This window comes from Mizuhopecten yessoensis, unplaced genomic scaffold, assembly GCF_002113885.1.
Source record: "Mizuhopecten yessoensis strain PY_sf001 unplaced genomic scaffold, ASM211388v2 scaffold4663, whole genome shotgun sequence".
Taxonomy (NCBI): Eukaryota; Metazoa; Mollusca; class Bivalvia; order Pectinida; family Pectinidae; genus Mizuhopecten; species Mizuhopecten yessoensis.
Window position 1 is genome coordinate 589,286 of NW_018405659.1, and position 25,135 is coordinate 614,420.

The 25,135-nt window shown below is 35.6% G+C and overlaps 1 protein-coding gene across 1 annotated transcript in view; it reads left to right on the forward strand.

The window, feature by feature from the left end:
* Window positions 1-12,658, forward strand: part of LOC110449575 — a 26,165-nt gene extending 13,507 nt beyond the window's left edge. Inside the window, exons 2-4 of the mRNA XM_021496525.1 lie at window positions 11,196-11,322; window positions 11,729-11,859; window positions 12,252-12,658. Of these exons, the coding sequence (XP_021352200.1) occupies window positions 11,196-11,322; window positions 11,729-11,859; window positions 12,252-12,472 (479 nt within the window). The 3' untranslated portion in view covers window positions 12,473-12,658. The remainder of the gene's footprint in view (window positions 1-11,195; window positions 11,323-11,728; window positions 11,860-12,251) is intronic.
* Window positions 12,659-25,135: the final 12,477 nt, after the last annotated feature.

Here is a 25,135-nt window from a genome sequence, read left to right on the forward strand (position 1 = left end):
TCGCACAAACACAATATCATACTATAGTAACATATATACGTACAAACAAAATATCATACTTTAGTCAGATATATTCGTACAAACACATTATCATACCATAGTCATATATATACGTACAAACACAATAACATACCATAGTAATATATATACGTACACACATAATATCATTATATAGTCATTTGTATACGTACAAACACAATATCATACTATAGTCATATATATACGTACACACATAATATCATACTATAGTAATATATATACGTACACACATAATATCATACTATAGTAATATATATTCGTACAAACACAATATCATACTATAGTATTATATATTCGCACAAACACAATATCATACTATAGTAATATATATACGTACAAACACAATATCATACTATATTAATATGTATACGTACAGACACAATATCATTCTATAGTAATATATATTCGTACAAACACAATATCATACTATAGTAATATATATACGTACAAACACAATATCATACTATAGTAATATATATACGTACAAACACAATATCATACTATAGTAATATATATACGTACAAACACAATATCATACTATAGTAATATATATACGTACAAACACAATATCATACTATAGTAATATATATACGTACAAACACAATATCATACTATAGTAATATATATACGTACAAACACAATATCATACTATAGTAATATATATACGTACAAACACAATATCATACTATAGTAATATATATACGTACAAACACAATATCATACTATAGACATATATATTCGGACAAACACAATATCATACTATAGTAATATATATACGAAGTCACTCTAAAAGAGTTATGGCAGACTGTCAATATTTTACATTATACGTACTTAAAAGTATCTGATATATGAATTAACGATAAAATATACCTTTTCACATATCTTAAATGGTTTTGCGGCTTGAGTCGGTATCAAGTAAAACTTAATTGTGCTTGTTCCGCCACTCGTTCAGGAATGATGACAGACAGATAACGGGTTCGTGATGAAAGTTTATTCGTTTTCAACAAAACACCGTAAGAACTACAACATACAGAAGACAGCAATTTCACACACTGGAAATGCACAAAATACTCAGATTAAACATCATTTGGTACTGGAATTATGATGCAAATAAAGATCAGAGATGAATTTGACAAAATGTCCTATTAATATACATGCACAATTCAAATTGAGTGTATTAACACAATGCATAATATGATTTATTATGTTATAAATGAATCGTCTATGAGAGTATGCTAAAATACCACTGGCAAATGTTATTACATTGATTTAAAACCAACTGTATAGGCTGTTATTATTGATATAGTAAATTCCCTTTAATTACAAAAATAAAGCAAGGAAAATATGCAAATATAATCAAATCATTATAATGGTAAGATGCCGTCGTTTACTGACCAATAGGGTCCACCAACACATTCTGAAATTATTCTCTTTTGTTCAATGATGCATGGCACCGGGACATTGAGGAATGTAGACAAACAAGAACATATATAAACACTGTAAGATATATGACAGTCTGTTACAAAATGGACAACTACATCACAGGCACGTACATAAGGAGATCTAGATTAATTGGCGTACCTACTATATTACTGACAACTACATCACAGGCATTTACATTATAAGATTGACTAGTGTGCCTATTTTAATACTGATGACTTGAAAATACATATTAAATAACACACAAGCTTTAATAGCTACATATACAATAATTGTTCAGCCGTAGTTATCTAACATACTAAAACAAGTACAATAGCGAGACACGTGTTGCATGACAGGAGGTTGGTGCGAAGTCACTTTCTGATTTACCCGCTTCACCGCTACATTACGACCAAACTCAGGAATGCCACATCTTGAACATGGATTTATTTATTTCAGGGGACATCTATATAACGACAGATATAGTAAAATTGGTTCTTATATCATAAAAACTTACAAATTTCACAGAGGCCACCTTCCATGAAAACAGGCGGTATCTTTCTCTTTTAAGTATGAAGAGTGGAGTAAAGAGAGATCATTTTAGGTAGCACAACATAATTAGGGCTGCCGATCCAGCACAGTGCTCTAATAAAATAAACAACCTAGCAATGTTGTTCAAATCAATCAAATTACGGTGAATGATGCTAGCCTTCTTAAAATTGGAATGGATTTCATCATACAAAGGACACTAATAAAACACGTATTTCGTCCTCTAAAACGTAAAATCAATTAACAAAAGTTCGTTTTGCAAGAGTGCACCGCTCATATATTCTAATTTCTAACCTTGTTAGAGAAACATCACAACAACATTTAGCACAGGCGATTCGTTTTAGTAAGTTCATAATATTATATAATTAGGTATATTATTTAAGGTAGGTCTCTTTACCAAAAGTTGTTTTACACTGCCCTTATGTACGTAGTTTGTTTCTACTTTGTTCATTTGTTTCTGTATCACTAAATAAACGTAATATGCCACTCTGTGAGATAGCTGTTCCATTACGCAATTATACCACATCTTATTTCATTCTTGTTAAATATCTAATCAATAGTATACGTACTTATAAGTATCTGATATATGAATTAACGATAAAATATTCTTTTTCACAGTTAATACTAGCACTTCGATTTGACCATAAGAGTACAATTTTGTTGATTCGAAATTCGTCCATGCAGCACAGCCTTATCCAGTTTCTTCCTACTCGGTCCCATCGTGTTACTACCACGGGTACTAGGCCCAAATCCCAAACAACAGCGACTATCTGGTCGTAATGTCCGAGTCCAATAAAAGCTCTGCAAGCACGGGTTAATCATACAATTAAACTTCTTTTTTTTTTTTTTATATTAGTACAGATATTACATGTTAATTAAAGGATCATGACGGATAGCTTCATTAGTTACATATAACTGATAGTATTGCCAGTCTGCTACTCCGCATTACTCTTATGGAACTTTGCTTCCATTTCACCGTTTCCCGTGGGCACCTTTAGTGCCTATTCTCATGTGTGGAATAATCATCGATACAAATAATGTTGATTTGTTTATAATATAATAGATATTGCCTTTTTACCCCAAGGGAACTGTTCTCTGACAGTATTGTGCCCATGTGTGTGTAAAGTGAGTTCGGTACTGCCAGATTATTGCTACTTCTTCATATATATTTGTGATAGCTATAGGCAGCCAAATGATATTTCCGAACCTCCTCGTTATAGGTCTGATCTAATTGTACAATCTACTGACCAACACCTAGCCACTAAAGCCTTGTTTTGATCCGCTTGGGATCATAAAAGCTTAGAAAACCTATTAGATACCAGCCATAAACATGTCAATAATTCATTAATTCTTCTGTGAGTGTCAAAGTAGTGATCGTAAAATCATACTCTGTAAAATATATTCTGCATTAATATCTATTTTGCGTTCCATATACTTCATTCATAATACCAAAAACGTGAAAGCTGGACCTATACTGCTTCGTAAGTAGTTTATCCTTATACAGTTGTCAGATTAAACAAGGAATTGATAAAATGTGGATACACCTTTATTTCTAAACTTGCTACAGAGATACTCTTTCTGCTTGTACTATAACAAAGACTAATATGTGAATAAATAACTGAAAAAGAAATAAGAAGGAAAGAAAGAAAAATCAAAAAACGAGTAAGTGCATACAGAAGACAAATACTTTCATTCAAATATCGATGGGATTAAGCACAAGTTCCGACACCAACCATTTCTGTTTTTGGAAAGATATGTAAATCAAACAGGCATATATAAACATATATATATTCAATCGTCACTTAAAGACTGTTTATATAAAACGGAGGATTAAGTCAGGGGGTTCTTTATATAAAACGGAGGATTAAGTCAGGGGGTTGTTTATATAAAACGGAGATTAAGTCAGGGGTTATTTATATAGAACGGAGGTTTAAGTCAGGGGGTTGTTTTTATAAAACGGAGGATTAAGTAAGGGGGTTGTTTATATAAAACGAAGGATTAAGTCAGGGGGTTGTTTATATTAAACGGAGGATTAAGTCAGTTTTTTTTATATAGAACGGAGGATTAAGTCATTTGGTTGTTTATATAAAACGGAGATTAAGTCAGGGGTTATTTATATAAAACGGAGGATGAAGTCAGGGGGTTGTTTATATAAAAAGGAGGATTAAGTCAGGGGGTGTTTATATAAAACGGAGTATTAAGTCAGGGGGTTGTGTATATAAAACGGAGGATTAAGTCAGTTTTTTTTTATATAGAACGGAGGATTAAGTCAGGAGTTATTTATATAGAACGGAGGATTAAGTCATTTGGTTGTTTATATAAAACGGAGTATTAAGTCAGGGGGTTGTGTATATAAAACGGAGGATTAACTCAGGGGTTGTTTATATAAAACGGAGATTAAGTCAGGGGTTATTTATATAAAACGGAGGATTAACTCAGGGGTTGTTTATATAAAACGAAGGATTAAGTCAGGGGGTTGTTTTTATAAAACGGAGGATTAAGTCGGGGGGTTGTTTATATAGAACGGAGGATTAAGTCATTTGGTTGTTTATATAAAACGGAGTATTAAGTCAGGAGGTTGTTTATATAAAACGGAGGATTAACTCAGGGGTTGTTTATATAAAACGAAGGATTAAGTCAGGGGGTTCTTTATATAAAACGGAGGATGAAGTCAGGGGGTTGTTTATGTAAAACGGAGGATTAAGTCAGGGGGTGTTTATATAAAACGGAGGATGAAGTCAGGGGGTTGTTTATATAGAACGGAGGATTAAGTCCGGGGGTTGTTTATATAAAAAGGAGGATTAAGTCAGGGGGTTGTCTATATAAAACGGAGGATTAACTCAGGGGTTGTTTATATAAAACGGAGTATTAAGTCAGGAGGTTGTTTATATAAAACGGAGATTAAGTCAGGGGTTATTTATATAGAACGGAGGTTTAAGTCAGGGGGTTGTTTATATTAAACGGAGGATTAAGTCAGGGGTTATTTATATAGAACGGAGGATTAAGTCAGGGGGTGTTTATATAAAACGGAGGATTAACTCAGGGGTTGTTTATATAAAACGGAGATTAAGTCAGGGGTTATTTATATAGAACGGAGGATTAAGTCAGGGGTTGTTTATATAAAACGGAGGATTAAGTCAGGAGCTTGTTTAATAAAAAAATAATCAGTAGGTGAGATGTACAGTTGCAAAATAAAACAGTCCACTAATTGGATTCAAACTTAACTATTGATTTTATGAATGACAGTAAGTGTTTACATCGCTGACAACTGGCTTTCGTTAACGGTTCTATGGCCATGGTGGACATATGTGTAATTATGACGGTACCAGACGACCCCTGTTATAAGTTCACTCTTGTCAGAGGATCTATATTCCGTCTTTGCGTATTGCAGAGTTATCTTCTCTTGGAAGCAGGTATTGATTGTTACGTCATTGGTTTGTGTGAGAAACTACGTCTTTTTCTCAAATATTGTTGACGTTACTCTCACAAACAAGTGACGTAACAATCAATACCTGCTCCCAAGAGAAGATAACTCTGCAATACGCACATACAGCGATCCAACAATCCAACTTTACTGGCGTCCATCAAACATGTATAGTAGTTATACAAAATTGCCAAGTTGTCAGTATTTGTAGACAATGGTATTTGTGATAAAAACCATAAAAATAGTATAGGTTGTACATATTTTGCAATGGTACATTTAATTGCAAAACCTCTGCAGAAAATACAGGGACGGATGATACCTCTCTTTCAGATTTAGATTCAGATGCTGCAGTAATGTGTCAGCAAGGTACAGTAACAACGCAACCTTTTCCAATGACAATGATGACAAATACCATTATTATCACAACTCGGTGCGATATTCACTGTATTCATACATCAATGAACTTAATTAAACACATATCCGCCGTGATGAATATATCATACTTATTTTATTTTTCGAAAAAGACATTTATTTCATGATTTTATTAACTTGGTGAGAAGCGGTTCCGCATATTCTCCCTTTGTAACCCACCTCTTAGCAGAAACAACCTCAACTTATGACCCTATGAACAGCAATGATTTATCGCTTCATTCAAGTGTGTCTGTCTCTTTAGCTCTAAACAATATTTCAAATAAAATGGAGCGCTTTAACGCACCATACCGCTATCGATTTTCCAAAGCGCTATAGTGTTGTATGATTGTTTTTGATAAAAAAAATATTTCACTCAGAAACTGTAGAATTCAGATATTAACCGACACATTTGGATGAGTAAACCTTTTGATGTGAGTTTGATGTGATGTATGTGATTGCTGAAGCTTCTCTAGTAGAAACAGAACACGATATGATGGCTTCAATTCCGAACGGTCGCTACAGCTCCACACCACAGCCGGTATTTTGCTTCTCTCGCTATCGCCATACGTCTTAAAGAGAATTATGAATGGAATCCTTCAATCTTTTTCTGAAAACCCCCCCCCCCCCGGAATAACAAGGTCATACAAGGTTAATATCTTTAATAAAAACAATGTTATGCGGGGTTAGGGTAACATACAGATTCGTCATAACTCACAACAATGTCATTAACAATATAAGTCCATTCCAGGTCAAGGACCCTCAAAGTAAAGTCATACGGAGTCAAGTCCTCAAATCAACAAGGTCATACAAGGTTGATTCCTCCAAATATACAGGGTAACTTTCCTCAGCAGACCAGGCCATTTAGGGCCATGACATCAATCATCAATATCCTGATGTGTTGAGAATACCATTAGACTTTTGTAGGATTCATGTAAGATACCCCCCCCCCCCCCCCCCCCCCCCCCCCCACAAGTACCCACAATGATACGAGTATGCCATGAATGGGCGTGGTATTTTACAGTATTGATCTCAATCCCTACAACATATAATATTACTCTCAAGTCGTATGGAGAGATCGATACAAACATACCAACTGTAACAAATTTTCGGGGTCATGTGCTCAAGATCAGAGAAAATATACATGTTCTAGGTAATCATATGTATGCTAGCAAGGGACCAGAGATACTGTAAGTGCCCAATTACAATACCAGCACATTCCGAGTATCATATACCTTGCCTTGCATCCCAATTGTTCACTTTTCCTTAACACCCTTGCCATATATAGTTTGACTGCTACATATGTCTGGCGTAGGCCCAGAACGAAATGTGCCATTCATTGGCACCATACAATTGCGCAGTTGCCTTAGAGGTAAATATTCAGCTTGAGATCGAATAAGCTTTCCTATTGGGATAATCTTGAAAACAATTTTTGTCTCGCCGCCACGGGCGATGGCGGCGACGGCGGCGTCAACATTATGTTTTTGTGTTTAAGTTACTTTCTCTGAAAGTATAAGTGCTACATGTACACCAACCAAACTTGGACCATAGATGCTAGTACATCTCAACCCATGCGTCAAATGCTGCATGCAGCCTACCTTTCATGGTTAATTATTTTGTCAGCATTTCCATCAACATTATGTTTTTGTGTTTAAGTTACTTTCTCTGAAATTATAAGTGCTACACCAACCAAACTTGTACCATAGATGCATCTTTTTTTTTTATTCCCCTAGCCATTTTTTTCATAAATACGTATATACATATACTGCTTCCAAGCAGATATATACATACATACATACATATATACATATTTTGATAGGGGATGCCAGGGCTGGGGAGCCCCTGAACAATATGGTGTCCTCACGCAGGATGGTTCTCATTCAACATCCATCAGTCAAACAAAAAATGAATAAATAGGAAGGGCAACGGGAAAATCAAATATTTGCAAATAGAGTACAGGACAAGAACACAAAACATACTTCTTTCACAACCTAACAAATTCCAATTACAAACAAGGATAAACATACATCCACATCTATACCAATACCCACATACATATATACATGAGACAGACAGATAGACAGACAGACAGACGAACATAGACAGACAGACGGACGGACGGACGGACGGACGGACGGACGGACGGACGGACGGACAGACAGACACCGACAGACAGACAGACACCGACAGACAGACAGACAGACAGACAGTACATACATGCATACATTGAGACAGACTTTAATACATTGAATCAGATGCATCATGATGCACGCATAATTTCGAGCAGTTGCGAAACAATAATAAATACACTGTGCAGACAAGTCAAATGTACATATATATATACACATGTGTATGTATATTTCTATGACACATGCATGTGGTCATTCACATTGATATGGACACATACTGACATACATTTTGAAATAGCATTTTAACACCGGTTTTCATACAGGTTTTTATGTCCGCTAAAAAGATAATTATAAAACAAAACAAACAAAATCCAGCACTTACATCCACTCCCACCATAACATACCGGATATATGCAGTTTTATATTTATCAGATTACAGTATTTCACTACAAAATCAAGATGAAATTTAAATATTTATTTCAAGAAAAAGAGTATCAAATATATAAACAAAGTCAAAGATGTATGGATTGTGTAAACTTGTTTCCCAATCTGTTAAAAAATATCTTATGTTTTGAGGCTGATTTATTTTCGATGTTATATCGGAATCCTAGAAACTCAATCAAACCATCTAACCGGAGTCTTTGTTTTTTTCTCTCGGTACAGTGTATATCTAATATTTTGCATAAAGGATAATAAAGGTAATTGGTAAAGCAACATTCTCTGTATCTCCAAATAATACTGTTTCTAATCTAAAATCAATTAATTTATCTAAGTTGTGGTATATTTTGTTTTTCAAATCTAAAGTCTAAAAGAATGAGGACATTCCTAGAAAATATGTTCTATAGTTTCAATTTCTGTGTTACACATATTACAAAGGTTATTGTTCAAAACACCAATAGTTTTCAAGTAACTATTTAGTGGGAGAATGCGATTTTGTAACCGATACTGGAACCACTGTAGCGTTGTATCCGTTGTACTTTTAAAAGGAATGCTATACAATCGTTTCCAGTCTATGTTTCTAAAACTATCTTTTGATTTCCATTTTATTTCAGCTGTATTCACATATTTATTTTTATTATTTAGGGTAACATACATATCTTTACAACCTTTCCTGGTTTCCATAATTACATTGACATGGTGTGGTATAAATGGTCTTTCAACAATGTTTTCAACAGTTAAATTAAAGTTGAATTGTCTATATCTTTGCTTAATTGATTGGCATATACTTTGATAAATTAAGTTGTTTACTGAATCGATATTGAATTTTAGTTTAACTTTTGCAAAGGTTAGAAAAGAATTATCTTGGTCCAGTAGGTCACACACATTTTTAACACCCTTCTAAAACCATTTTTTAATGAAAAAAAACCTGTTATCAATGCAAAAAAATATGGGTTATACCATATAGGAAAAATAAGAAACTGCTCAATATTTTAAATTTTTATTTGTGTTTCTTCTGAAATATCTACTCATGCCTGAAAAACATTTTTCCAGAAGGCATTTTTGGTCTTAAATTTTGTAATTAAGTCAGTACCAAAGTCTGATATGTTGATGGTGGGAAAATGTTCTGCTTCAAAAATATTTGTCAAACATTTATCAATATTCTTAAGTAATCTTCTTATCCATGTAGACTTAAGGCTTGTTATAAAACTCCTGATATTAATCATTTTCAGACCCCCATTTTCATAGCTTTAGACTATAGTGCCTCTTTAAGTTTTGTCGACTGGTGATTGCCAAATAAAATTGAAAAAAGTAGTGTTCAACTGTTGAATAAAATTAATGTCCGGTGTAGGAACAGATATAAATAGATAATTAAATTTTGGTATAATGATTTATTTTAATACAACTATCCGACCAAGAGGTGTTAACATTCTGCGTGACTACTGGTTTATACTTTTATTAACATGGTATAATTGAAAGTTACAACCTCATCTAGATTAACTGAAAAAATAAACCCCTAGCATATTAAATTTTGTTTCTCCCCATTTCAGTTTCAATCTATGATGGTAAACGGCTGCACTGAATTTCTTGCTGCCAATCCAAACCACCTTAGTTTTATCATTATTTACTTTTAGTCCCGATATTTTACCAAAGCAATCTAAAACATTCAGTTCTTCGTTGAATGAGTTTCTAGATGGGGAGACAGGATCCCCTTGTCGAAATCACCTTTATATATACAACACATTGACAGTATACAATTTTGGCTTATTGCAGAGTAGGTATTTTTGTATAATGTTTTTATCCATTTTTAATGCCTTCACCAAAATTTAAAAAATCGACTACTTTCTATAAAAAAATCAACAACATGAAACTAAATCAAAAGCTTCTTCGAAATCTATAAGTCTTAAACGTTGAATAGATGCATCTTAGGTTGTACAACTCAGCTCATGCATGAAAAGCTCGATGCTGTTTTCCTTTTATGGTCCATTGACTTTGTCAGCATCTCCATCATTATTACGTTTTTGTCTCGCCGCCATCAACTTTATTTTTTTTGCGTTTAAGTTGGTTTCTTTGAAAGTATAAGTGTTACACCAACCAAACTTGTACCATAGATGCATCTTAGGTAGTACATCTCAACCCATGCATCAGATGCTGGATGCGGCCTACCTTTCATGGTCAATTGACTTTGTCAGCATCTCCATCAACATTACGTTTTTGTCTCGCCGCCACGAAGTATAAGTGTTGCACCAACCAAAGTCGGACCATCGAACTAATGCCAAGTTTGTAAAAACACTGCGCGACTTGTAGTGACAGAGGAGTTTTAACTGCTTGTTGTAGAGTATTAATGACATCGTGTAGTTTCAGGAAACGTAATGCGTGTCGCTTTACCACAATTGATAGAGCCGAAACACAGGGATCTGCTAACCAGGACATACGATGGACAAATATGTTGAAATTGTTTTTGATGTGTTGCAGCATTTGCCAGCATCATAAAAACCCACCAACTATTTGTAGATAAGTTAACATACGTTTTCCGATTGTTGATCCTCTAGGTCTCTATAATACAGATCTTTATTTTAGGTCAATGTCCTAAAAGATCTAATTTAACCTTTTTTAAACCAGTAAAACTCACCAAATAAACTGTACCAAGTCTGTTCTTGATTGGCAGGACCCTGTTGGGGAGTGGATACTCGTATAAAATCAAATGTTCTTTCGTTATCTAAATATACGGCGATGTTGGTATTCGCATTTAATTATCCTGCCGTATGTACGCTGTTTTCTTTTAACAGACTCTGTCGTAGGTGATAACTGTTGGATCGCCCGAACTGGACAGACAGAATGGTGTAACGGATACTGTTGTGACACGCCTAACAAAGGATGGGGTTGCTGCTGTGATGAAGGCGACGATGTTCAGACGTAAGCATTTAAACGGACGAACATCGGATAGTGTTACGGATTAAAAAACTCTTTCACTCCTGTGTAATTAATATAGAAAAAATCTTAATCCTTGTGATGTATCATAATGCTAAAGTCCAAAAACGGGTTGAGAAACTCATGGAAATCAGTCAAAATGTACATAATAAAGTCTTAACGTATATCATGTACAATGTCTATTTGAAAACAATCAGACACCATTCATGTTTTGACTCCAAGTCTGGATTCTTTTTTCTTGACCGGGGGCATGAGCAACGAAAAAATAAATAATGCGCTACCACTTTGAGCAGAGAAATACATACTTCTATTGGTGAATTAGTCAAATCACACGCAACATTCCCTGGTCCTATTTCAATGAGTGTTTTCTTTTTCTTCTTATTTTCCACAGGATCGTGCTAGGCCTTTTTGCCCTTTTGCTTTTGGCGTTTGGGATTATTCTCTGTGTCATCAAGGTTGTTATATGTTACTTAGGGGGAGATATATACGTCCATGTGCACAGAAAGATCGAACGGAGCTTAGGTACGTCCCAAATAATGTGTTAATTTTCTCAAATACACCGTAAATGTACGTACGCTATAACCCAAAGACAGCGCAATTGTTCTAAACTCATAACGTCACCAGAGTCAGTGTACGTGATAACATGCTTTATTTGGTTTTTGCTATACTTTGCTTTTCAAGTAATCGATATTATACAAGAGATTGAGTAACATATCACACTTTAAAGTTTTTCAAACTTAATATTTCGTTATTTTCTTGATCCAACTGCTGAATGAATATAAAATGAAGATTTTTATTTAGTACATGTATTAAATGTATTTAGCAAGTTTATACTTTTTGATGTTTTATATGATAGATATGTTCGTCAATTCCATGGAAAAAATATCTGATTTGTATACTTTTATTCCTTCCAGTGAAATGGAGAAGGGGAAATGATGAACTGCATTTACGTAAAATTTCCGAGGAAAAACGATTGCGTCGTCTCTTCAAAGAAAGAGTTTCTGGCACGTCTGATGAGGAATGGCGAAAAATGGCAATGTTATACGGCATGCAAGAGGAAGGAGACGACGAAATGGGACACGAACTATCGTGTTTGTGTTGTAATAGATATCGTGTTTCATTCGGCAAAGTCTAGGGGTGTTTCATATCAAACTGTATAGGATGAAGAAAGTAAAGTGAATGTTTGCCATTATTTAAGAGATATATATTTATACTCCTATTTTAACATGAGATCATTAAAAGATTTTTTTTTGACTTAAAACTTTGTGGGGATGACCTTTTCATTATTTAGGATACATCTTGTATTTACATGCATAGAGGTAATGCTTCACTAGCAGTTTATTAATATAAAATGTACCATCGAATTGTCCAATCATTTTGTCTTTGTCAATCAGACACCAATACGTGTCGTGTCTTGTCTGCCTCCGAGGATTGCCTTTGTTGTGTGTTCAAATTCTCCAAAATTGAGTTATCACCTTCGCTTACGGTATAAAGGTAAAACTGTTCACGAAATATTTCGAAAAATGTATCTTCTTAAAATAACATCATGACATCTAGCTAAAAAGCTACGATATACTAGATTTCCCCTAACTTACATAAACTGACTGAGAGAAGACAAATGTGAAATATATGATTCTTTAACAAACATGTCTTTTTAAATTCAGGAGGATTTTGTTTAGATTAAAATGTAACACTATGAAGTTGGCATCAGGTTCCGACTATCGTATGGAAGACATTACATCAACATTAATTGACCTCAGCTGTTAGTAAGACGCGCAACCCAACGAAACCAGATCCTCTATGAAAGGTCACAACACATACATTTTCAAATGGCGTTCGATACGTACTTTTGTGAAGGCCGCTTACTCCCAACCTCAAGCAATCTAAAATATCGCTTGCAACATTAAAAAGTACATTACTTTACATTTCCTTTTTTTTCAAAAGAACGATAATTATCATTTCCTGGAAAACACATCAATTTATGATAAAAAGAACTTTTTGTTTGCGTTCAATATGTACTTAATAATGTACTTACGCCCAACCTCAAGCAACCAAAAAGGTCGCTTGCAACATTACAAAGTACATTACTTTACACTCTATAGACGGTATTCTTTGGCTACTTAACTTTCCCCCAACTATCTTTACATCGCGAATGAGTAAATAAAATGTCTTTTATCATGTATCAAGAAATTAGCAGATATTGAAATGGTCTAGGGAGAGGAGAAATCAAATGGTTTCTGAATGGGAGAGGATAATCAAATACATGGTGTGAACAAGTGTATGTTTACATTTCCTCATGTTGCGGGGATACTAGCAGTTAATAACTTAAAAATTACATTTTGATACCTGTATATAAACATATGAATCGTAGGGAAAGACACAATTTGTATTGATTATTGTGTCTGTAATTGCTTGTTTGCTTACATTACATCTTAACCCCTTATATCACGATTTTTTTTTTAAATTAGGGAAATAAGATTAATGTTGCCTTTACTCTACCCTTGTAATGCACAATAAATGGTTTATCTTAACATCCCATCAACACAGTAAGATCATACAGAGCCAGACGGTAGATGACTTATATTAACATGTATATAGCATTAATGAACTAATTCCAACTTACACAGTCCCTATTTTTTTCTATTTTGAATGTTTAACATTACGATATTCTTTTGTGAAAACATGCTTTTTATATCAGCTGTGCCAATTTGCATGGAATTAATATACCATATTTTTATAAAAACCTGATGCTGGTAAACAGAAAGGATATACCCACACATGGGCACATGATTATCGTTGATTTCTGTTGAAAATACCGTCAGTTAGATACTAGGAGCACAAACTAACCCTTCAGTGTTTCTGCGATTCCCCTGTTTTGAGCACGTTTGGTTTTGCAATTAGAATTAGTTTCCCTTTATAGAAAAACAAAAAACAAAAACACAACCACTAACCGAACAGGAAACTCATGAAAGAAAAAAAACACAGACTACGGAATAGTTACCTGTTTTATATAGAGTCTGTGCTCTAGGTTGTGGATTAATGTAAATTGTCTGAAGCCAATTTTTTACGGTGATACACATCGCCAAGTAAATGACATTTTACTGGTATCATTCTTGTTCTGACTAGGCAACTTTCACGTCCTGGCGTCATGTGCTGACCCTTGCCTCTTTGCAACTTATTCCATAATGCAATGACTTGCATCTACAACTGCATATACCTGATTATTTATGGAGTGGAATGTTTTCCTATTTACTAACTCCGAGTCATATATACTAACTAGGACGTAAAATGTGGTTATATGTACTGTCAATTGTCCTAACAACTCACGGAAACCTCGCAACTGCATTAACATCTGCTCGCTGTTTTCTGATCAACGCAGCAGCAAAGGGGAACGGTCCAAATCTTTTGACATTATTTGGACTGTTCAATGCATTTCATCATTTCATGATTGCAATTTCCCAGTAGCATACTGTCGAAACGCAATCATTTCTTGAATATGTTGAGGTTATTTATGTTTTTTTCGCGTTGCAAATGAAATGAAATTTTTAACAATTTCGGCAAAAAAGGAATATAGTCCCTATCAAATCTAAAGTCACTTATAAAGATAAGGCGTGAAAGTTTTGGAACTGTTAAAATCTGTTTTCCATGTCGTTTTATATACTCTTTTTTTTTCAATAATTATAAAAACAGAGTTAATTCGACTTATATTGATCACTCTTGTTGGCCCGGATATTAGCGCTCGGAGGGTATTAATGTAAGAGTACCCGGAGAAAACCAACGAGATCGGGCAGGTGACCCCATACCTTTTCACTTCCGATCGGGGAATCGAACCCCGGCCGCCTTGGTGAAAGGCAAATGCAGAATCCATATATTGTTAATTTGCGAACATTTACAAAGGCAAGCATGTTGCTTAAAGGTTTAATACTAGGTTATGGGTTGTTGTACTTTTAGAATAGTCTTAGGTATTTGTGAAAATCATGCAACCCCCTCAATACGATAAGCAATATGCTAAGCGCAAAGGGAAATCTGCTTAGAGGTCGACTCTACTTATAGACAGGTACAGTAGTATGCATGAATAGATGTTCTTAAATTATTTCATTTGACATATTCTGAGAAATTCGTATCACTTGTATTGCCGAAATTCTGGAATACAAAAGATATTCCTAAAAACATCTCCCGCACTTTACTTCTTAAGATCCGAAAACCCGTAAAAGATTGTATCCAAATTTCTCTAATCATCTCGGTTTCTGAACCAACTAGACTTGCCTAACACTCATCTAGTTAATCTTTCAAAAAGCTAGCAATTTCATAACATCGCGGAAGGAGAAAGGAGATGTGTCTATGAAGAATTTATAAGGAGTATTTAAGCCTGATTACGTCACACTAACACTGTATTGTGGTATGTTCTGGGTTGGTTGCACGCTTGTAGTCTTATCGATCGTGCAGGGTTAAACATATCGAAATGTTGTTATTTTCTCTCTTTTCTCAATCAATAACTAAAAACCGATATGAATGCCTTCCCACCGTGGAATATGATCAAGGTAAAATACACTTAAATGACCTATAGTTGTGTTTATTCCATATCTACTGTTATCATATCGCATGCGTGAAACATCGCGGAAGGAGAAAGGAGATGTGTCTTTGAAGAATTTAAAGGGAATATTTAACGTCTCACGATAATATTATAAATCTAGAGAAAGACCGAAGTAAAGAGAATGATTTGTTTTTAAACCGATTGGTAGCGATAATAAAGAGTAGGAGAATAACCACTGGCGTTTCGGGGAAGGAATATACCTGTTGTATTTCACTGAATGTAATGACAGGAGGCGACTAATGTAGGGCCTTCGCTGCACCGGAAGTTTTCTTATGTGTTTACTACTACAATGTAAGGTGGTTAACGAGACCAAGCTTTGACTGCGTTCCCCATTGTAATACTAGGGCACCTTTCAGCAGTGTGTCCATGGACACTCGTTTTAATATGTTTTTAATAACAGTTTCAAGGACGTTAAACAATGAAAAGGCGAAAAGTTAAAGTAGAAAACGGTATGAACTAGAAGCCACTCAGTTGTAGTACGGGTAAGAAACTGTAATGCTGAAGAATTGCAAGGTGTATGGTAAATAAATATATAACTACATGTACATGTAAGGGGTTAAAGCGACATCACGGTGATTTGTTTTTGTCTTTTTATTCTTCAAATACTACATAAACATGTCAAATATGTCTCCTTAAGGGAAATGACGATCGGATTTTGCTTACATATGTTCGTAAAAATGTATAATTTCAAGACAATTATGGGGATTTCTACCGTTTTGTACGGGGTTCCTTTTGCGTCATGTTTTCTAACGTTTGCGCATAGTACGCCCTTTAATTATTAACAAAATGACATGCCGTGGAAAGTGTAAACAAGTGAAAACCGTTACCGCGTCAAAAGATAGCGCAAGGATTATGTTACGATGGCATTATTGCAGGTGGGAAGTATTGAAGGATAAAGTAACTGCCCTAACAATTAGTAAGGTCACGGACTTAGATAGCTAATCTTATTCCGTGGTACGATGCATACATTCTTCCGGATAGTCGGTATAAAGTAAAAAAAAAAAGCTGAAGTGGAATCGACAGAAATGCAGTTTATGTTATGAATAGATATGTAAAAGCATTGACCTCGCTAGTATGTTTGTCTAAGTTAGAAAACTGATGAACTTACTTTGTTATGTAAATGGGCATGTTTGTATTCAGTAGTTTATGCGAAAGGCAGGGACAAGTGACTGGTAAGTATGATTTTGCTATGGGGCTCTCTAAGGGATAAAATGTTGTGATATTTGGTCAGTACACGGACCACGGGGTATAGAAATCATTCTGTTGAGATGCGTGTGCTATTAGATTTACTATTATGTTTTATAATATTCAAGGGTACAGGAAAATGGTATGACATCATTGTTTTGCTGAAGTAAAATATATTTTTTTATTCACATGAAAGATGTAAATATATCAAAATTACGGTTCAGGTTTATAATAACAGAGGAGGGAGAACGTAAATCGGATCAAATAACAAAAAATACTATCAAATCTTAATTGTGTCAAAGGTTCTATTTTTTCATGATGTTAGAATGTATGATAATGCAACAACGTTTGTCAAAAAATGATTGATTTTCGACTTCAAATAGAATCGGAATACGCATTGAAAACGGCAAAAAGTCATTTGTATACCATCATGCATGGAAAAACCACTATCCATACCAATTACAGAGATTAGGAACGAGACAATTTTTATTACCGGGATGCGACCGTAACTGAATACTGAAAAAAATGTATGTCCTGTGCCATTGATAAAATAAAAAATAGATTTGTCCCATGCCTGCAGTTGTGTTAAAAAGTAGATGTCCCATTAGAATAACAATTGCCATAAAAAAGCTATCTCAACATTGAAATGTGTATTTACAAGTAAACTTACATCTCTGTAAAAAAAAACATATAATTATCAAGTATCTCAACACGTTCCTTATCTGACACATATTTTACATGTACATGTAGTGGCTTTGCCAAAATGTTGATAGTGTGTGATGACTATCATGACTTTCTAAGTGTTAACGTATGAAGACAGTGAAAGTGGGAAAGAGAGTAAACAGTGAGTTGTAATAAGAAGTTTCACAAACATTTCTATTTTTTATACTGGTCAATGCTACATGCACTTTATGAAAACATTCGAAACAGGGTATTCGTCTCATGAATATTTCTTTTTCAACGAAGGTTTGTCCCATGGTTGAGGAAGGTGTTTAGCCCCTTATCTCTTTGTACCGGTTTCATTCCGGTAATAGCTAGATAGTTCCTGGTGTCTATATTCTTCTTTTAAATATTGACATGTGTGCAACTAACTTCCGGTGATGAATAATTACTGCAAAGGAGAGTCAGTAAGTTTTAACACGAATTTCGAGTCTTAATCTTTGGTTTCATACAGTGTAGCTAATTAAGAAGTTACCCGGCGGCGCCTCTCTTGGGCCCCTTTTCGAACTTAACTGCTTCGTTTCAAACCGTCACGTGGAGTTAACGGCGCTATGTTTCAACATTGCTTTTCCGTACAATTCGGGTCGTCAAAATGGACATTTGGAACGGAATATGATAATGGGGATAGCAAGGAAACATAATTGGCAGTGCAGGCAATATATTCATTAACTGAAATATTGTTTCTAACGGTATGTTCCTGACGTCTGACCGTTAATCACCAGGTTGTGGCCGCGGGTCGGTGGTCTTTCCTTCACCGCCAAAACCTAGCTCGTTCATTAAAGGTCATAGCTGTTAATTGGAGGTAAAGCTCAAACAAACTCTACCAACCAAAATACCAACATTTGCGTTGCGGTATAAATCATAAAAAGGTTTTGTAGTATTTCAACTTAATAACGATTAAATTCATCCCATGATGTATATATTCGATTCTTTGCTCGTCTGTGTCAAGTACGATGTGATAGTGGAAGATATTTGACAACAGTTCTTCAGATACGATGTTAAAATATGGCTTTGTCTGAAATAAATGATGTCAGGTAAAGTTTTTCTCACATAAGAACGCGGGCTGCTACATGCTATATGGCGACAATATTTAATTGGCTTGAAGACTTAGAAGATTAAAGTACATTGAACACTCACACATTAACACAAACTCGCATTTCTTATTAGAAATTGTCAGCACTTCGTTTTAAAACAACAGTTTCGTATTGTTTTCTTTATATCTTGTCTCTATTTTACAATTTCCTAACGTTCACAGCTCCTAGATACACAATGCATATATTACAAACCCATAACAACCACAAAAGTAAAACACGATAACATAGGCCATTGTTTGTAAACACGATAACATAGGCCATTGTTTGCAATAGATCCTAGCAAAACAGATGTGTATCCTGAAATTGATGCATAGGCAGAGAGGTAAAAGCGTCAGTGCTGTCAATGAAATTTGTCAAATTCGATTTGGCCCGTCAGTGTCAATGCACAAACTTTAAACAATTACATTACATGAAATATAATATCAATTTGTCTACCTTTCAAAAGATTGACCAAAGAACAACCCTTCTGTGTTTTACTGCATGAACGCGACTAAATTGAAGCCTTTCGTGTAATCATTGGTTCAAACTTGTTTGGGCTTCTCCAACCCCAAAACATCACATACATGTATGTCATTATCCTAATGACCCTGGTTCTCTTATACTTTCTGTCACTCGCCAAGCTTAACTTTTGACTTGGAGACGCTGACACCGTGTTTCATTTGTCATGAGAGTATTCTCCGATCGAATAGTTAGAATTGCTGACCTGCATAGTCTGCTTGCTTTCATGAAAATGAAGGTTAACTGTGGAATTAAAGGTTGTGTTTTCCCCAGAGATTAATTCCCCCGGTAGGTAACAGATGACTATTCTGGGCAGTAGAATAGGCTGATGTCTCAGACGGAGTTACTCGAGGCCTGGTATCGTTAAGCTATTAACAGATGGGCCACTTGTAATTTTTCCCATGGTAGTTTTTAATCAGTGTTTTGATTGGTCAAATCAGTAAAAGTGATTCTATAGAATGAATAATTTTCAATACTTCACTGGTAAAAATTGTAATAAATTAGAATACCTCAATTCAATGAAAATATTTTTGTGTGATAACTAGCTTATATCCCCCTATTTTAGGACTAACGATCAGACATCCAAGTGATTAAAAAAAAAAAAAAAACGAAATAATTCAATATTATAGAGACGGGGGCAAGTCTATATGTTTCATTGCGGTTTTCAAAAATTAAGAAAAAAAATTGATAAAAAAATATTAATAGCTAATCAGTGTCCGCTCAACAAAAGTGACAGGCACGGATTATCAAACCAATTTCAACCAATCAAATTCCTTGAAAATCTTTAGATTTTTGAACTGTTGCTAAGTCGACTGTCTCATTTTAATTGAAACCGTTTCATCTCAGGCCAGACAAAAACTTATGTGATTCCTGTAACATGTTGAAAAAAATTATCTTAGGATCTTAGGAGGAAAAATAACTTATTACTCGCAAAAACCTTCTATATTCAATTATGAAAAGTTCTTTTTTTCACGACAATACAATTTTCTATGTGACGTTTCGATGACTAGCACGACATGTACACTGTCACCTTCATCAGATAAGGTGATACAATAGTCACAGAGCAACAAGACAAAACACAAGAGAAGAATCACATTGCTAGGGCAATCAGGACATATCCGGAATGGGCAAAAAAACGGGTACAAAAACAGTGTCAAAGTAAGGAAAAGAATAAGAAAAGGACAATCAAGGTAAAAACAAAATCAAAGGTCAAGTGGTCATCCCGTATATAAAGGGTATATCCGAAACCATCCAGAGGATATATCGCGGTCATGGTATAGCAACCGCCATGAAGCCTCACAAGACGCTTCGCAATATCCTATTACACCCTAAGGATAAAACACCTAAACAAAAGGTCGCAGAATGCGTATACAAAATCGGATGCAATAATTGCGACACGTCGTGCATGTATATTGGAGACACTGGAAGGCGTTTTGGGGTCCGCCTAGGTGCAAACCGGAAAGATACAGAAACCGAAGAAGGTAGAAAATTCACCAGATCAGAAAGGAAGCAGTCGGAGTCCCAGATAAATACATCGGCAATCACAGACTATGCCACACAGAAAAACCATGTGATTGACTGGGATAACCCGTAAGGTTTGGACAGAGAGAGCAATCTGTTCAAGCGGCAGATAAAGGAAGCCATTTGGCCCCAGGATCATGAAACGATGCTAAGTCTAAAACTATCTTAAATTTTGCCTTAGCCAATCACAAATAACGTCATGAAAAGCGACGTCATACATGACGTGGGCCAGATCTAAATCGAGACGAAGGGGATCAAAGACTCTCGCACATCTATGACCAAGAATTTAACAAAGCGTAGCTGGATCGAGTCATTTCGGTACATATATCACAACTATTGTACATACGCTTACAGCGTAGCCGAAATCGGCATCGATTTGGTGGACAACTCGTACACATTTTACACCTTTGTGTGCATACGCTTCACTGGTCATTTGTCGTACTAGTCTTTCATGATGGTAAATCCTTTATGTTGTTGTATTTGATGATGATGATGATGATGATGTAGGCGTTGATGTTGATTTTTAAGAAGATGATTATTATGATGATGATGACGACGGTGATTTATATGACGACGACGGCGAGGACGATGATGATAATGATGAAACTGATGTTGTTGCTGCTGATTTGTGATTTGTGATGAATGTACCAGTTATATGAAACTATTTCTTGCATTGAACCCACGACCTAAAACCACCGTCCTGTGGGCAGTATATGTCGACTGCTCCACGTAGACCTCGAACCCACGACCTATCGATGGTAATCGTAGACGGTCAGACACCTTAACCACTCGGCCACCGCCACTGCACTTTTGGTTAACACATTTACATTACATATGTCAAAGAACGAAGCATAAATCAATTGTCTCCCACACAACTGTTGTCTTTCATGGTCCTTCTTTGTGACCTCGTTTTAAGGCGTTACAAATGGACGACATATTGGTTAGTTCAATATTTATCTTAGGGATTCTGCTGTGATTAAAATAATATGTAAAGATAGATTTTTGGCAAAAGAATACAGCTGAAAATTGTCATGGTGTTTCTTTTACAAAAACATACGACGAAGCACATCTCTTTAACAATTCGGCCAACATTGCATATTTTCAAGTTATATGACGCTCTCCTATAATGCTTCAAGAGTTTCCAATAATGTGTATTGATTAAGGAGGCTCCAAAGCAGCACAATTCGTTGCAACTTCCATACAATGTTTATGCAACTATGTAGAGCTGGTGTTATGAAAATCTAAGCATTCCGATAGTTTGGGGACTTTTGCTAATGAACTCTACAAATATTAGACAAATATTAGACAAAGTGTTTTTTTTATTGAAATTGTATGGATTCAAGTGATTATCTACAAGTTAATTGACAAAAGGACACAAAGATTCATACATAAAGAGTGGGAAATTGAACAAAATAATACAAATTGGCTTTATGATTAATTTATTTTACATTTTACAATTACTTTTATCCTGATGAGAGTTGTCTTCCTTGAAAAAAAAAACTTTTGCAGAGGGAAACAAAATTGTCAATTTATTGGTGTTTTTTTTTAAACCAAATTACTATGTTATGAATACTTTAGACATCATTCCACGTTCCGTATTTTTACATATCAGGAACTTGTCTCGTTCAACCAGACGCTTGAACATTTATAATTCGGCATAGTTTGCGCAGACAACAAGAGTCTGGTTGAACGAGACTAGTCAGGTACATATGTGATCAGAGGCTTTCCTATGGTACAGATGTATGTCGTTCTCAAGTGCACCCACACATGCGTTTTCATAGGGATTTTGATATTTAACAAAACATTATTTTCACAGTGAAAGTGCACTGCATTTGTAAAAATAATTTAATAGACAGACTGAAACTTTCTCAACAGCGAAAATCGTAGCGACCTCTAGCTTGTGTACTCGTGTAATCGCGTGATATGCGGCACATGTGAGGTCGGTACTCAAATCACATAAGTCCGCATTCCATGCGTTTCATATACGACCTTCTATAAGTCGTCTGGTCTTATGTCAGTGTCTTCCCGTGAGTTAGTTACTTTGTATTGTAAGCTTTATTCCTGAGGTACGTGTGATTACACATTTCCCAGTAAAATCTCGATATAGGGGGTTGACAAATCATCGTCACGCACGTGTACTATTGAAAATTCCCGATATGCAATACGGAAATGACGACACGGTGTACATGCACATTTCGATCGAGAAAATTGAGTCCGAACTGTACTTTTCCCAGAAGTTTGTCACGAAAAAGGATTCTGATGACAATGTGCGGAGCCACCTTAAGTCAGATCAGATCGTGGATTAATCTGAACCATTTCCCATAACTCAATACACACACGGATAGACTAGATCGCATATCCTCGTACTTTTCCACAGTTTCACTTCGAATTTATCACCTGCTATATTGTTATAGTTCATGACGTCATGCCCGGCACAGGAACAGAGGCGTTTATATGTGATTAAAATAACTAAGTTAAGTGCAATTTCTAGCCTGACGAGGACAACACGCAGTATCTCCATCTTGAATATGTCAAGGGAGGCCAATCTGCGAGTGATGCCGGGAATGTGTTCCACAATCGGATGGTGTCAGGGCATTTGGATGTCTGGAAGGTCTTTGTACGTGAGAAGGGTAACAGGAATTTGAGGTGGTTACCGCGAATATTAAATCAGGTATGTAGTCGGCACTTCCACTAGGCCATGGACGATATGATACATCATCACTACCTTAGCCTTGGTACGTCGTTCCTGCAGGATTGGACAGTTTAGCCGGGATATCATGTATGAGGCACTGCTGGTGGTATACGTATGGTAGTGGCCAAAGATGAATCTGGCTGCGCGCCTCTGTACCATTTCCAGCTTCTTTATGTTATCGGTTGTATGAGGGTCCAATACTGTGCTGGCAAACTCCATGGTAGGTCTCACTAGTCTTGTTTCAAAGATCCTTGATTTGGACACTGGTTCATGTTTCGCTGAAGGAAAGTCCGGGTAGAGTTTGCTTTCTTTGCAATCTGGGTTATGTTTCGGTTCTAGCTCAGAGTCTTGTGCAGATTGACGCCATTAAGTTTATAGCCATGAATGTTATATAGCTAATTAATTATGTTTCTCTTACTAATGATGCGTATAACTTGACACTATTGGGAGTGGAGTTACATCATCCAAACCTGTTCCCACCTAACAAGACTTTCCAGGTCTTTCTGCCGTTGAAGTGAGTCCTCTTTGGACGAGACGTACCGGTATAGTACACAGTCATCAGGGAGGGGCCAACATTTGACTTGGATGAGATGTCATCTGGCAGGTCATTTAAGAAAAAGCGGAACAGGAGAGGTCCTACACCACTACCCTGCGGCACACCGGATTGAACTGAGGCCGAGACTTTACTCCGTCGAGATGGACACATTGGAAACGATCATGTAGGACGTCCTGGACCCAGCCCAGCAATCTACATCTAATTCCGTAGTAATTTAATTTATACAGAAGTCTTTTGTGTTTGCTATATGTTATTAGTAAGCTTTTGAGTCATTAGCTTTAATTTTTGAAGTTCAACACTAGTGACAACTGTATAGATTCTTAGGTACAATGTGCATACCTGACTGACGCTCCAAAAGGCAATTTTAGCAGGTTTAATGATATATTAGAGCGCTACAAGCGTCTGCTTTTGACAACCGAAAGTTTACAAGCCAAACTTTTGATCCCATAAGAATCCGCCATCATATTAATATCTTTTAAAACTATACGTTTTTCTAAAGTTGAATATCTATCAAATCTCCTGTAAAATATGTCAACACATACAAATTTAAATTACTCAGAGGCACTGTAATTAACCAGAACAATTATTAAGTAGGGATTACAATCGTATGAAACACTTGCTGATTGGTTGATTTAGTTGTGTGAATCCATTTTTACGGATTCTAGTGACAGGATCGCACAATGCAAGCCTTCAATCAGCTATACTGATGCATAGTTTGACCCATGGGAAATGTTCGATCATACACCATATACAAAATTGCAAAAATCACCGATCCAAATGTTTATGTGTGAAGTATATTTCAATGATAATCAATATGTTTACTGGTATCGTGTAAGCTATATTTAATAGTAAAACCATAAATCCCATGTGAAAATGAAACCAGGAAGGACCTCTAACAGCAGTTGTCTGGTTGTACTTGCGACGGAAGATGCTTAAGT